A 16394-nucleotide genomic window follows, 5' to 3' on the forward strand; every position below is an offset into this window, starting at 1 on the left:
TGGAGCTCGGCTTATTGATGGCGGCGACATCACCTTGTTTGAAAGGATGTTTCTTGCTGGACTCCGGTTGCCATTTTTGGAGATTGCTGGGGATTTCGTCCTTTTTTTGATGGTTGCACCCAGTCAGATCATGCCTAATGCCTGGAGGTATTTGTTCGCTTCGTACATCCTTTGGAGGCTCGTGCTGAAGAAGGAGATGGATATCCTGCAGTTTTTCAACATCTATAGACCGAGGCAAACTTCAGAGGGGATGATTGAACTGTGTGTTCGTCACCCGCCTGTCTTCATCAAGCTCAAGAGTGGACTAACAAACAACAAATTCTGGGAAATGCAATTATTCAAAGTTTCTGGGGAGTGGGAATGCCCTGAAGGTACTCTTCTGCCTGAAAACCGTAGGATGCCTCAGACCTGGCAATTGCTACGACCTGACCGAAGCGACCCCCCTTCACTCAGCGTATCCGACCAGGAGGATGTCAAGAAGATAAGTGGGTGGTCCGCAGTTAGGGTCAAGGCTGACAAATTTGAGGAAGTTGATTTTGACAATCTTGTCACCGAGGAGAACTTAAGGCGATTTCTCGGATACGACATCCCGAGAGACAAACAGCTTATTAACAAGAGAGGGGCTATTAAGAAGAGGAATGATGCCCCTCCATCTCCGAGGCCTGTTACTAAGAAGAGGCCATTTAAAAGTTTCGAAGAAGTTCCCGAAAATGTCCCTTTGCGGAAGAAACAGAACATTCCTCTAGCTGCCTTGGGTGCAAGGAGAACTCCCCCTTCGGTACCGTCATCTGGAGTAAACGTTGAAGAGGGATCTGCAAGTTTTCGGGGTTTCGTTCCAGAAGTTTCTCCTACACCAGAAGCTAGTGCTACTCCTTCCTTTGTTTTAAGGGATGAGTCTGGCTCCGAGGCATCGTATCAGGGTGAACAGGGTGCAGAAACTTCTTTTGAGGAACCTCCTCTCGGAACTTCGACAGTGATTGCCCCGGAACCAGAGAGATCTGGAGGAGGAGATGAAACTGTTCCTGAGGCCCGAGACATACAAGCCACGCGCAAGGTAAAACATCCGGCCAGAAAGTGGAAGTTCAAGAGCTGAAAAGATCTTAGAGGCCGAGCGGATGTGGGGCAAGGCGGTTATAAGACCTTCTGATGCCGAGGAGGTGCGTCAAGAGCCCGCTGCTTCAGGTGGTGAATCTCTTGAAGAGAGGGATGAAGAAGCTGGCACCCCCCGAGATGAGCCTTTTATTGAGGAGTTTGAAGCCGAAGGTACTCCCCGGACTCCTTCCTCGGAACGTCCAGAAACTCCACCACCTCCCGAGGAAAACCGTGAAACGGAGCATGCCACCCCCCAAGCTCCATGTTCTACACCTGTACAACTTGAAACTCATACTGGAGCACCTGAGGTTGACAATATCGAAGAGCCTAGAACTTCTCGGGAAGCGGTTGATCAGGATATGCCGGGCGCCGCTTCTGAAGTACAAGGTGCAAGTCAACCCGAAGTAACTCCCCATCTCGGAGTGCCTGAAGGGTTTCAGATCGACTCCGAGAACATCATTCCTAAAGCAGGTGTGCTTCCCGAGTCTTCTACTAGGAGCGGGTCTCGTGTTGAGGCCAGCCCTTCCAGATTGAGATCTGATGGGTCCGATGCGGCTCCAAGTACAGGGGTTGTACCTCCTGTGGGTCCTAGTTCCTCTTCTAGGGTCTCAGCCGGTTTTGAAGTTTTGGGCAGAGGCCTTCTGGGTCATCCAATGGAGACCATAAAGAACATAATTCCCGAGGGGTATCTGGGAAATGCATGGGCTTTTTCTCCCGAGAAGATTGCTCAAGGCATTCTTATCTCTCATTATCAGGTAAATCTCTGGAACCCAGCCTTTTCATTCTATCCAATTTTTGGTTCTTGACTCTGAATTTGCTTATTTCTCTCTTTATAGTTTCCTGTGAAGATGACCGTCCTCTGGCAGAAGTACGAAAATCGTCCGGCGCCCCCACCTGCTCCTGCCCCCGAAGTGCAAGCTCGCATCTCGGGCTTGGAGAACGAAGTTGCGGCACTGAAGGCCCTTCTTCAATCTAAGGACGAGGAACTCGCATCTCGGGACTCGACTGTATCCGAGATGCGTTCTGCCAATGCTCGTTTGAAGAAAGAAGTACTGGAGGCCAATGAGCGGTACACACGTTCTGTTGCAAGCCTTTCTACCAAGCTGGATCGTGCAGATCAGTTGTCCCTTCGTTTGTCGGCCGTGCAAAACGAATGCTCCGAAGTGTGCAAAAATGCTATGAATGCCGAAGCCGAAAAGGACAAACTGAAAGATGAGGTTGAAAGACTTGAGGCCGAGAGAAATAAAGCTGTTAAGGCGCAGGATCACTCGGAGAGCCTCTTAATTAGCTCAGGGCTAGATATGACATGGATCGGGCAAAGCTCAAGCGTTATCTGAAGCAATTGAGCTATGTACCATACCTTCGGGACCAGAGTTAGGCTCGGGGGTGCAATTGGGGTTTCGAAAATTTTCGAACCTTGGTAACGAATCCCCAATATAAATTCGACCCCGAGACGGTTGGGCCGATGCTTGTTGGTTTTCCTGAAGAAGCCATCTTAGAGATGGAAGAGTTCGGTAAGGACTTTATGCCTGATGTTCCGAGTTGGGGTGATGACACGCCAGATCCTCGAGAAGATCCTCTTGATGGTGCCGCAAGCTAAAAGCTTCTCAGGCAGATGCCTGAGTTTTTCTTTTTCTCTTTTTTATCAACCTGTAAAGGACTTCAAATATGAAATGAAATCTTTTGGATGAAACTCTTACCTTTTAATTCTTTCTTCTCTGATCTTGAATAATCATAGCATTCGGAGGAGCCTTTTACTTTGATATTCTTTTCTGTAGTCTCTTCAAGTCTTCTGAGGAATAGACTATCTTGAATGCTCTTTTCCTTTAGATCTTCTAACTTTGTCGTGGTATCCTTTCCATAACCCTTTCGGGTCGTCCGAGGAAAGGATTTGAACCAATTCTTAATCTTATCCCTTCGGAAACCCCCAACCGAGGGGTTTCTTCCCATTGAATCCTTTCCATGACCCTTTCGGGTTGTTCGAGGAAAGGATTCGGGCGGATTCTAATCGGGATATCCATCATCTTATCCTTCGGAAACCTCCAACCGGGAGGTTTCAACCCTTTGTATCTTTTCTCTGGCCTTTTCGGGCTGTTCGAGGAAAGGATTCGGGCGAATTCTTCTTTGGATATCCTTAGCCTTATCCTTCGAAAACCCCCAACCGAGGGGTTTCAACCCTTTGTATCCTTTCCCTGGCCCTTTCGGGCAAGGATTCGGGCGAATTCTAGTCCTCATCCTTTGAAAACCTCAAACTGGGAGGTTTCAACCCTTTGTATCCTTTCCCTGACCCTTTCGGGTTGTTCGAGGAAAGGATTCGGGCGGATTTCTTTCCCGAACATCCCCACCATAACTCTTTCGAGTCGTTCGAGGTGGGGAGTCAGATGGACGCTGATGTAGCTTGATCATCTTTGGGGAAGTTTGATGAAGAGGTGCTTCCATGCTATCCCGGGCTGCTGCTCATAGATTGATCGAATCTAGGAGACTCTCTGTTCTTTCTTGTTCTCGGTGTTGGACTAACCGAGAAGCTTCGGATTCTCTCAGTCTTCCCGTAACCCCTAATCGAGGGATTTCTTTCTACTGCATCCTTTCCATGACCCTCTCGGGTTGTTCGAGGAAAGGATGCAAGTGGATTCTTTTCTAAGTATGACTCAGATTGATTCTCAGATTTCTGCAATTGTTAATTTGTACTTGGAAGTAAACATTCTTCATTGAATATGAAATTGTTTGGAAAAAGCAATAAATTACATAAAATATTTCTTCAGGTGCTCGGCATTCCATGATCTCGGGAGTATCTTCCCTGTCTCGGTCATTAAGCGATAAGCTCCCTTCTGATGGCATCCTACTACCTTATAGGGACCTTCCCATCCGGGTCCCATTTTGCCTTCCGCTGGATATTTCGTCATTAAGCTCACCTTCCTGAGTACCCAATCTCCGAGCTGGAACTTTCTGGGTACCACTTGTTTGTTAAAGTACCGAGCCATTCGATTTTGATATGCTGCCCATGTGATGTGAGCATCGTCTCTTTTCTCCTGCAAAAGATCCAGGTGTACCTTAGCTTTTTCGTCGTTGAGTCCTGGATTGTAGTGAGCTACACGGAAGCTTGGAGATCCTACTTCGACTAGTATCACCGCCTCGGTTCCATACGTAAGTGAGAATGGTGTCTCGCCTATTGGAGTTCTTCTTGTGGTTCGGTACGACCACAACACCTCTGGAACATATTCAACCCATGCTCATTTCTTCTTATCAAGCTTTTTCTTCAGAGTCTTTACCAGGGTCTTATTCGTCGCCTCTACCTGACCGTTTGCCTTTGGGTATAGTACCGAAGCATAATGGTTTCGGATACGGAGCTCCGAACACCACTTCCGAAATGGTTCACAGTCAAACTGCTTCCCATTATCCGTGACGAAAGCATGAGGAATCCCAAACCGGCACACTACCGACTTCCAGAGGAAAGTTATGATATTCGCTGTGGTTATGGCTGCTAATGCTTCTGCTTTCGCCCATTTAGTAAAATAGTCTACAGCTACAACCAAGAACTTCCGTCCACCTTTCCCTATCGGCATTGGGCCAACTATATCCACCCCCCATTTCGCAAATGGCCATGGAGAAGTGAGGGGGGTGAGCTTCTCGGGACTTGCTTTCATGATTTTTGAGAACCTCTGGCATTTGTCACAGGTTTTGACGAGAAGAACCGAATCTTTTCTGATCGTAGGCCAATAGTAGCCTGCTCGGATGGTTTTTTGCGCTAGCATCCTTCCTCCTGAGTGGTCTCCGCACACACCTTTATGGATTTCCCTAAGAACATAATTTGACTCGGCTTTGGAGAGGCATTTGAGCAGGGGTTCGGAATATCCTCTTTTGTACAGTATCTCTCCGAGAAGGCAAAACCGTGCTGCTTGTATCTTCACCCTCCGAGACGTGGCCTTGTCTTCGGGCAGCAACCCATTTCTGAGGAACTGGATAATGTCCCTTGCCCATTCTGGTTCATCTGGTGCTGAGTCTGCTTCCATAACCTTGGTCCTCGGGGCTATCGAAGGCTCGGTCAGAACAATAATTTGCCTCCTTGATGCTTCAATCTCTTCTTCTGTTCCTGATGCAATCTTCGAGAACTCATCGGCTCGGATGTTTTCCTCCGGAGGTATCTTTGTGATGACGAACCTTTCGAAATAGGATTGGAATCGCCGTACCTCTTCCAAATACTGGCCATTCGGTCTTCTTGTGCTTCGAATTGTCCTTGGACTTGGCCTACGACCACCTGCGAGTCACTCCGAATTTCGACATTAGTTGCCCCCATCTCTCGGGATAAAGCCAAACCCGCTATCACCGCTTCGTACTCAGCTTTATTGTTCGTCGTAACGAAGTCCAATTTTACAGCAAAACCGAACTCTTGTCCTTCGGGATTCCTGAGGAGGACTCCTACTCCGCTTCTGCCCTGTGTGGAAAAGTCATCTACAAAAACAACCCAGGTTGACTTCTTAGGGAGTTCTTCTGCTTCAGGAATGTTGCAGAATTCTACCAGGAAATCTGCCAGAACCTGTCCTTTGATAGCCGTCTGAGGATGAAACTCGATATCAAATTGTCCGAGTTCCATCACCCAGTTGACTAATCTTCCCGAGAGGTCAGGTTTTTGCAACACCTTCTTCATCGGATACTCGGTTAGAACTCTGATAGCGTGAGCCTGAAAGTATGGCCTCAATCTTCTGGCTGAAATAATCAAAGCGAACGCCAACTTCTCGATCCGAGGATACCTTTCTTCCGCGCCATGCAGTGCTTTACTTGTAAAGTAAACTGGTTTCTAAACTCCTAAATCTTCTCGGACTAGCGCCGAGCTTACTGCTGAGGGAGATACTGCCAGATAGAGATAAAGTATCTCCCCTTCGGTTGGGCGGCTCAACAGTGGTGGGTTGGCTAGGTATTCTTTTAACTTCCCGAAAGCCTCCTCACATTCCTCACTCCACATAAAATGTTTTTCGTAAAATTTTAAAGAAAGGAAGGCACTTATCTGTTGACCTTGATATGAACCGATTCAGAGCCGCAATCCTTCCTGTCAGTCGTTGGAGTTGCTTTGTTGTTCTCGGGGCTTCCATCTCAAGGACGGCCCTGACCTTCTCTGGATTAGCTTCAATGCCCCTCTGCGACACCATGAACCCGAGAAACTTGCCTGAAGAAACTCCGAAGGCACACTTTGTGGGGTTGAGCTTCATGTTGTATTTTCTTAGAGTCCGAAAAGTCTCTCGGAGGTCTTCTATGTGTCTGTTTGCCCGAATACTTTTAACCAGCAGGTCATCTATGTATACTTCAACGTTTCAGCCAATTTGACTTTGAAACATCCGGTTCACAAGTCGTTGATACGTGGCTCCCACATTCTTCAGTCTGAAGGGCATCATCTTATAGCAGTAAAGTCCTCGGTCTGTGACGAAAGCAGTTTTTTCCTGGTCTGCTTCTTCCATGTAGATCTGATTGTATCCCAAGAAGGCATCCATGAAGCTTAAGAGCTCGTGTCCGGCCGTCGAATCAACCAATAAATCTATCCGAGGCAGAGGAAAGCTATCCTTCGGACATGCTTTATTCAGGTCGATGAAATCTACGCACATCCTCCATTTGCCGTTAGACTTCTTTACCAGCACCACATTGGCCAGCCACTCCACCTCTCGGATGAATCCAGCTTTCAGCAACTTCTCTACTTCTTCCGCAACAACCATGTTTCGTTCGGCAGCAAAAGCTCTCCTTCTCTGTTTCACAGGGCGATAATTTGGGTCCACATTTAGCTTATGGACAATAACCGAGGGATCAATCCCCGGCATATCTTCATGACTCCAAGCAAACACATCACTGTTGCGCCTCAAGAACGCCACCAGATCTTCCTTCATAGGTTGAGGGAGTTGTGAGCCTATATGAACTTTCTTTCCTGAGTCACCTATTTCGAACTCCTCCAAGGCTTCCACAGGCTCCCCCAACGGTGATTGCTATTTTCCATCTTCCTTAGTTTTCTCCCCCCGACTGTGCTGCTTCGGGGTGTCTTTTAAGGACAGATTGTAGCATCGCCTAGCTTCCCTCTGGTCTCCCTTCACCTCTCCAACTCCTTCTTCTGTTGGAAACTTCATGCTGAGATGCGGTATTGAAGTCACAACTTTGAAGTCGTTGAGAGCTGTCCGTCCTATAATGGCATTGTAGGCCGAGACTTTGTCAACTATCAGGAACTTTACCATAATGACTTTCTGCCTCGGATAAGTCCCTGCCGTCACAGGTAGATCAATAGAACCGAGAGGCAACACCTTTTCTCCAGCAAAACCTGTAACTGGCATGAGACCGGGACCAGCTTTTCTCGTGGAACACCCATGTAATCGAAAGCTGATTTAAACAGAATATCAACCGAGCTCCCTGTGTCAACGAGGATCCGCCGAGTCTGATAATTTGCTATGGTCAAGGTGACCACAAGGGCGTCTGTGTGGGGAAGCGAGACCCCAGCATAATCATCATCAGAAAACCCTATAATCAGAGGGTTATATTTCCGAGACTTTGGGGGCTTCTGGACCGAGTATACTTCAAAATCGTCCAGCTGCCTGGCATACGCCTTCCGAGCTGAGTTGGACTCACCTCCTCCTCCAAATCCTCCCGAGATAGTGTGGATGATAGGGAGATTACCTTGCTGCGCCACCCGAGGTCTGCTCCTACTTCTCTCCCTTCCTTCATCCCTCCGAGGTCGAGGTGCTGGCTCTCGGCTTCTTCCTCTTCTGTCTTCTTGTCTCGGTTGATAATTCCTCCTTTCATTCCGATCCTCCTCCCTCTTGGGCCGCAGATAATGGTCTCGCTCCTGATGATTCCTCTCATTGACGAGAAATCGGACTAGTTTCCAATTCTCGATGAATTTCTCGATCAACTGCCTCAATGATACACACTGCTCGGTCAGATGACCGTATGAATCATGGAAGGCACAGTATTTGTGAGCCAAACGTGGGGGCGGATCTCCTGGAATGGGTCTCGATCTCTGGTAATTCGGATCTTTTTTGAGTTTCATGAGCACCTCGGTGAGGGAGGTGTTCAATGGTATCCACTTGTAATCTCTGAAATTCTTCTTTGCCTTCTTGTATTCTCCGGGACTGGCGTCCTGTATGGGTTCAGGATTCTTCTTTTTCTTGGGCTTCTCGGTGGATGGCTGTTGATGTTGCTGGGAGTTATCGAGAAGGGCTCGGAGCGTTTCTTCCTAATTGATGTACCTGTCCATATTTACCATAAAGGTATGAAGATCTTTCGGTGGTTTCAATGCCAGTTCTGCCATCAAAGGTCCATCTTTCTTCAAGCCTTGGAAGATTGCTCCGTAGATGAAATCATCTGGCGCACTCTCTGTGTCTAGCTTTTCTTGGTTGAATCTCTATAGATAGTCTTTTAGAGACTCGTTTGGCCCTTGCTGTTCAGAGAGTAGGTATCCTCGGGGTTTTCTTCTAGCTCTCCTGGATACGAACTGGGCCAGGAATTTCCTTCCAAGGGCGTCGAAACAATCAATCGACCTCGGTGGGAGATTCCTGAGCCAGTCTCGGGCCTTTCTTAACAAGGTGAGAGGAAAAGCTCGGCATGCCACAGCATCTGGTGTCTTGTGCAGGGAGACATGGGATCAGAAATTGTCCAAGTGCTCCACTGGATCTTCACTGCCTGAAAAAACAAGGATGTCAGGTACCTTGAATCTTTCGGGTAGATCGAAGTTGGATACTTCTTCGGTGAATATCGACTCCTTGTGCTGAAAGAGGTTGTCCACGAGAGACTCCTTCCCATCACGCTTTTGATCAATTGTTTTCGACAGCGCATCATATTTTGCGCCCAGGTCCTGGACCATCTTCTGCAACCTCCTTTCTGATTCTGTTGGTGGAACCGGATTGATGGGCTCTCCATGATCTTCGTTCCGCGGCCCTGCTTTCTCTCCTGACCCTTCGGGGTTGCCTCCAAGGTTTGTCCCTTCGACTGCATCATGATTGAATGGCGGCGGAGTCTGAGCAGCTAGGAGCAGAGCATTCTGAACCAGCAAATCCTCCACATTCTTCTGCGCCTGGGCCAACTGTTGACTCAGTTGGGTTATTCTGGCCTCTGGTCCAGCAGATTCTGCTTCTCCACGAACATCGTCTCGGCTGGTAGGCGGCACCTCTTCTCGTGCATCGTTTTGAATCGACTTGGAACGTCTCGTAGTCACCATCGCGGATTTATTTTTCGTAAGAACAACTTATCGTTCCCACAGACGGCGCCAAACTGTTGGTACAGTTTCCGGTATGGTGACGTGTCGCCTGGTGATTCGCTGCTGGGTTCTGATCTACTACCTCAATCCTGCAAAAAGAACAAACAACTCGTCGGGGGTGCCGACTACGCCCACTCCGATGCCTAAGTCAGTTCAAATCAATTTTCTAAAGAGTATTTTCAATCTCAATCTCAAGAGCTTAGAGAATTCATAGTCTCATACCTGGTGTGACGGTCTTATTTATAGGCCAGACTTGCGGTCTTACCAGACTTCTTGACGCCTAGTTGGATTAGGAGTTTGAGTCCTAGCTTGGTTGAACTTTAACCATATCTTCAGGGAATTCGAATGAGATTGTAGAGTTCGAAGTTGATTGCGTTTGTACCTCTTTAAACTTGATTCCGTATCAATAACTACCTTATCCCATTAATTATGGAATTATGGTTTTATCCCTGATCTTCTGGGATTCTATCTTTATAGCATTCTAAGACGACTGCGGTACACTTCAGCCAACCTCCGAGGTGATGATACCCGAGATATGTTCGCTCCGACTTGGAGATCTCGGGATATCGCCGCACCATAACAGGGTTGTGTAAGGCCGAGATGTTGTTACTCCGAGATGTTGTCGCACCGGCTTGATATCACACTGAGGTGTTATTACCCCGATGCATTATTACTCCGAGACTCAAATATCCGAGATATGTTCGCTCCGATCAGACTAGGAGATCTCGGAATATTTTATATACCGTAACCTGGAATGTTAAGACCGAGACGTCTTTATACCTAGACGAAATTTTCTTTGCTGGGTCGGAACGAGTGTCCGAGACTTAACTCCGAGATGTTTCTGAATCCACGTGTCTCTAGGGTTAATTTTATCCCTAACTGTATTTGAAAATTCGCTTAGATAATAAAAAATTTCGTGCATTCAAGAAGTGAAATCAATCTTCTTATCATTGATCACCACCCACAAAAAACTCTCTCTCTAAAACCTAGAGCCTCTCTCTCTAAGAAGAAAAGCCTCTCTTCACTGTTGGCCCCTCTCGTCGGGGGGAGGCTTTAAGCCTCCCTCCCGGTTTTTGTTTCTTCCCCTTCGCCTTGTAGGGCTAAGGGGGTTTTTGTTTACTCCTTGGTTTTCCAGTGGAGGCTAGAGTCCCCCAACCATTAGGGTTGTGTGGTGTTTTGTCCCCTCGGTTTAGATTCGGCTGTTGTAGTGTCCCTTTTAGTCCTTTTGGACTATGAGGTTTTTGTTTTGTTGTTTTTTCTTTGGTTTATGACAGGAAAACACCCAGTGAGGTGCTTGAGGAGAAGTGATACTTCGCTTGTGTCGTCGGTGGAAGCCTTGGCCATTCCTTAGCGTATTAAGTATGTCGTGAGGCCAAATCTGTGAAATTCTGCTGTTTTATGTTCGACACACGCCTCTCAGCTTTGGTTTTCGGGGTCTTCTAGTTTAGCTGCTGGTTGCTACGGTTGGAAAGACGATCAGTGTTCGGCGCGTAGCCCTCACATGCCAGGTTTTCTTGTCATTATGGTAAGCGTGTGAGGGCCACGCTCTGTTCCTTTTGTGTGGTTCGGTGGCGTCCAATGGCTTTTGGTGGCTGATTTGTTGGTGGATGTCTCCTCCGTTTGTAGCTTCATTTGGGTGATTTTCTTGTTTTGTTGATGTATTAGTCTGAGTTTTTTGACTCATCTTGGAGTACACACTTTAATGGTGTTGTTCTGTGTACACCTTTGGTGGTGATTTGTACTTATTTTTAGAAGATTAATGAAAGTTTCACTTTCGTCTCAAAAAAAGAAAAAGGAAAAAAAAAAAAGCTTGTTTGGCAACCTGTTAAACAAACAATTTTTTGTTTTCTCCAAGTGCATTATGTCCCGCCCAAACTCGGCTTGAGCTTTCCTCCTTGTATCACAGGTCACAGCCATGGCCTCCCATGAAATCGACAACCCTCCCTCTCAAGTCAAGGCCCTGGCGGCCTTCCTCATTTGCCGCCACTCCCACCAGCTCCGCTCCATCGCTCTCTCCCCCGACCCCAAGCTTCACTACCCTCTCTACGTCGAGTATATATACACATATAAAACCCCTTTTTCAAAACTTCTCATTTTCCTCTATTTTCTTTCTCTAAACTCTCTCTTTCTCTGTATCTCCTAGTTTTGCAGAGCTAATGGACGACGACCCACCTCTCGCGCAATCGGTCTTCTCCCAACCCACCGAGCACTTGCGGTTTTTCGATGATGCTGCTGTTTGGGCTCATGTATGCAATTTCTATGCAAAATTGTTTAGATTTTTATGTAAAAGTGTGTATGTAGCCATCGTTTTTTGAAGATTTGATGTGGGTGTGCTTTCTTGTGTATGTAGAGAATAGTTTTGGGGGATTTGAAAGGTTGCAAAAGTGGGATTGAGAAGAAATTCATTCATGTTCGTATAAACGTCAGCGGTTCCCCGCTCGAATGTCCTGGTTTGCTTTGCTTCTCTTTGTGCTCTCGGATTTTTTTCAATTCTATGCTTAGTGGGCTAATTCGGAACTGTTAGTTTGACGTGTGTGTCTGTGTGTGGGTGTGGTAGAGACTTTTCCGAGCATTGGAAGCGTCAGAGTGAAACATCGCGGGATTCTTCTTACTCTCAAAGGGACGGTGATCCGGTCCGGAGCAATCAAGATGTATGAAGGGGAGAGATGGTATATATGCCAGAAATGCAACCACAAGTGGGTTTTATTTTGGTTTCTTATGTGGCACATACGCATATACATATTGCACGAGTAAATTTTTGGCGTGTTAATTTGCTTAGTGTACTCGCATGCTTATGAATAGGACTGCAAAAAATAGTGCAACCTCCTATATTGTAAACCTAGTTTCTTCTTAAACTTTGCAAAGGAAGGAGAGTTACGATATAGAACTATGAACTACTCCAAGCTCCAGCACTTGTGGAATACATGATTTTGAGATCTGTAATCATGCATTTTGTCACTTTTTCCTTGAAATTTTCAGAATGGCATATGCTAGTTGATGGCATTCTTTTACATCTATCTAGGGTGTATTTAATCATACGAGACTAACATTCCTATTATCTAATCTACCGGGAGGTACCTGTTTTATGCCATAGTAGTTTGCATAAGAGTTTTACCTGATTATTGTCAATGGGGTTTATTCACCCCTGGATCCAGGAATCGCGACATGGACCAAATGTCCTATCCAACCCAAGGAACTTACTTTGAATGGTTGCGGCACATGTCACGTTTCAAGATTGATCCACTACAAATAAAACTCTCATGGTTTCACTTCACTGTTTTTTTTTCCCTGCAGATTCCTAGTTTATCCTGAGCTGGAAGCTAGAAACTCAATATCACTACCGTCATTTTGCCCGTCTCAGGTATATTTTTTGGACCCAATCTATAATGCCCCGAACAAAGACAATTGATGGAATATTCACATATTCCATGTGACGCTACTATATAGCTTCAATAAAGCATTGGAAAATGACTTCTTTTTTCTTTTTCTTTTTTAAATTTTTATTTATTTATTTTTCTCTTTGAAAACCACAAACTCACCTTTACACAAAATGTAAACTGAACACTAACTAAACTGAATACATATTATACATCATCTTAAATATCTAGACAAAAGATTGTTCATTACATTTACAAAAGTGCCACATATGGTATCCACTACTATGGCCGACATCCATAAAAGTCAGCCAACTACCTACTGACTTTAAGGATAATGTCCACTGCAACTATATCTGTAAATAAATAATTCTACAGGTGGAAATGATGAGTCCACGACCTAGTAACCCTAAAAACAATCCAACTGATCATGTTTGTTACGTGAGCCTTTAATTAAATTTCTCTCTTGTTTATTTAAAAGCTGGCTCTCAAAATCAAAACAACTTTTATTTATAACCATATGCAAGGTTTTCATAAACCCACGTAGAAATGCATTTTGGCGTAAATGGCAATACAAAAGCATTTTAAATTAGAGAGAGACTTTACTTTCAGAATAGCTTTCGAATCACTAACTCTCTTAGCATTTTCTTTTCCAAAATTATATTAGAGCATCAATATACATATATAGTTTAGGTTTAGCACGATTGCTATTATATAATAGTGGAAAACAATATTCAAAATCAAGACATGCAACATATAGTCATAATTGTATACACAATCATAATCATAATCATTTCTCTTTAATAATTTGCTAGTTGTATTGTCCCCTTGTAGCACTGGGTTTGTTAAGTGTATTACCCCCACTAACACTAGGTTTGCTAGACATATTGCCCTCTCCTTGCATTGTGTTTGTTAAGCATATTGCCTCCACTTAACATTGGTTGGTTAGTCGTGTTCTCTCTCCTAACATTAGGTCGTTAAGCGTATCCCCCACTTAACGTTGGGTTACTATTCGTATTCCCCATCCTAGCACTGGGTTGTTATGCGTATTCTCCCACTTAACATTGGGTTGCTAGTCTCATTCCCTCTCCTAGCATTGGATTGTTGAGTGTATTTCCCCCACTCAACACTGGGTTGTGACAAAACATTTTCTTACAAAACTTTATTCCTTGTAAAACTGGTCTTTCCATTTTATTTCTCAGAGAACTTTATTTTACAACACTGGTCTTTCAATTTCTCAAAACTCATTCATTTCTTTCATTTTTTTTTAAACCATGTAAAGCATAGTGTAACATATGATAACATATATGAACATACTTAAATTGCTGGGCTCATGATCACGAATAAATTATGCATATACCTCATGGCATGTAAAAGATATTTAATAGTCGGTGGGAAAGTTTTGGTGACAACTTGCTAATCCTTTGGCTTATTCCTCTGTGGTATGTATTTGCGTTTGTTTGCATTTACATTCCGACTACTCGTTAGATTATGAACTTTTCTAGGCTCCTAAGACTTCACCGGACCTCCAACTGTCTCCTTTTCCCTAGAAAGTCATTATTTCTAGCATCGAAGCAGTCTCGTTCGGACATGGTCCATGCGGGACACTGATCGACCTCTACTGCCACTAGCGTTGTTTGGACAGGGTCTGAACATGACATCGACTGAGGGCTACTGCCCTCCACCCCATATTGTTACTTCGTTTGGATGTGGTCCGAATGACACCTCGACCGAGGCCTACTGGCCAGGGTCTTGTCTGGATGGCCTCCAGCGTTGTTCGGACGAAACAGTGCATGAATCTTATTTTTGTTCAAAACAATCATTTCATCTAAGTTCCTAACACTCCAAAACTCCTTTCTCGCTACTCACAACCTCAACCAACGAAGCATGTATGTTAAAAATACTAACTTTTACGTAATAAAACCACTTCTTGAGAAGAATCCTAGTTTTTCTCATTTTTGATAACATCTTCTCCAACAACACAACCTTCTCAACAATATTGGAACAAACAACACTTCAACACACAACACATCTAAAGATGTAGTAGAGTTAGATAAGGAACTATCCTCTTCTAGTATATCAGAATACTAGAGAGTTTGAATTGTATTACACTAGTCTCTAGGTACACGGCTGTTGGGTATAATACTTGCAGTAAGGCATTAATTGTCTCTTTGATGTATGTATGGCTTGGCTGTCTTATCCAGTTATCCTTTTGGAGTTTGATGACTTATCCATTGTCTTCAATGGCAGAGGTCTAAAGCCTGCGAAGGCACAAAGTTCAAGGAATTAGAAGATTCTATAATACGCCATGATTATCAGGAAATCAAAATCCAAGAGAGCACACAGGTGTTGGGTGTTGGGTCCATTCCTCGTTCAATTCCTGTCATATTGAAGGATGATCTTGTTGACGTTGTTAAAGCTGGAGGTACTAAATTCTTGGAAGCTTTTTTCATTTTCTCCTAAGTTACTTCTTAGCATTACCAATATCCAATTGTATCTTTAAAGACACTTCAACTAAAATTAGACTTGTTCTAGTTCTTATAAATGGTGAATTGGATAACAAACATGTATGCATCTTTACTGTCATTAAAATAAGCAATCGAAGCTTGAATCGAGCATTCAACCAGCCTTACTGATGGAATAGGATAAGGCTTCATTATGATTTTACCTCTTTATGTAGAAGATATATGGGATGGATGGAGGAGGCTCTTAAGTTACAGGATTATTTTCTATTACATTCTTTGGCTGCAAATTAGGAAACTCTGTTTGGTTTCTTGGCAGATAGAGCTGATTTTGAGGACTGAATCAGCTACCTGTAGCCCAAACTCAACCATAGGTTTGGACTTGTGGTCCTCTTTGCGGTGGAATAGGTTAGGTGTCTACAACTTACTAGAAATTTAAGCAAAAAATAGCTTCTGGTGTTGCTTTATTTGAACTGGCTATAACATACTCTATAGCTTTTCTTCATTTATGATGTAGTGAAAAACATGGGTGTCGTTGTTGGCACTTCATCTAATGGAGCTTCTGGGCTAATTTGGTTCAATTGCTCAAGATACTTTAATGAGTCTGTTTGACTTGAATTTCTGTGTTCGGTTAAAAGTTACAATATCGAGATACATAATATACATTGTTTGACAATATATAAGCTTTTGGATTAATTGGTTGTTTAACTTTCTCTAACACCATGATAAATAGCCATCCCTCCCAGACTATTTGTCCATCTTTCATAATCCAAAAATTTTAAAACTACATCCACAAACTTGTAAAAACTACCAGAAAGACTGGAACTTTCATGAGTATTACTTCAATATAGAGGGTCATAAATTAGGAAAGTGATAAAACTCTGCTCATTGACTTTTTCAATATAGGCAATCTCATGGATATCCATAAAATTGGACAAGCAATTTAGGATGGAGTCAGCAATGGCTGCAAAAGTTTAAACTTTCAGAGAACAATCTCATATTGACAATATCGTGGATATAAATAAAGTTGTGGTTTAGGGGCAGCTATTATAGTAGAAGGGGCTAGTGTTTGTAGATTGAATTAGGCCTGGGAGTGATAGGTTTTTTTAGCCCAACTTAGTGATTCTTGAAAAAGAGGCTGGTTGCAGGGTTTTCAAGGCAGCAGCAAATAACAGGACATTTAAGGTTTGTTTTGATCGATTATTTGTTTGCTAATGGCCTGGGAAATATGTGGGGTTTTAG

At 44.3% G+C, this 16394-nt stretch overlaps 1 protein-coding gene across 5 annotated transcripts in view; it reads left to right on the forward strand.

The window, feature by feature from the left end:
* Positions 1 to 11179: 11179 nt before the first annotated feature.
* The window catches only part of LOC133882577 (probable DNA helicase MCM9), a 36458-nt gene continuing 31243 nt past the window's right edge, over positions 11180 to 16394 (forward strand). For all 5 annotated transcript variants that reach the window (XM_062321781.1, XM_062321783.1, XM_062321782.1 and 2 more), the window contains exons 1-6: positions 11180 to 11368; positions 11460 to 11562; positions 11667 to 11766; positions 11874 to 12012; positions 12611 to 12677; positions 14941 to 15115. In XM_062321781.1, coding sequence (XP_062177765.1) covers positions 11232 to 11368; positions 11460 to 11562; positions 11667 to 11766; positions 11874 to 12012; positions 12611 to 12677; positions 14941 to 15115 — 721 coding nt within the window. In that variant the 5' untranslated portion in view covers positions 11180 to 11231. The remainder of the gene's footprint in view (positions 11369 to 11459; positions 11563 to 11666; positions 11767 to 11873; positions 12013 to 12610; positions 12678 to 14940; positions 15116 to 16394) is intronic.

This window comes from Alnus glutinosa, chromosome 11 (genome assembly GCF_958979055.1).
Source record: "Alnus glutinosa chromosome 11, dhAlnGlut1.1, whole genome shotgun sequence".
Lineage (NCBI taxonomy): Eukaryota > Viridiplantae > Streptophyta > Magnoliopsida > Fagales > Betulaceae > Alnus > Alnus glutinosa.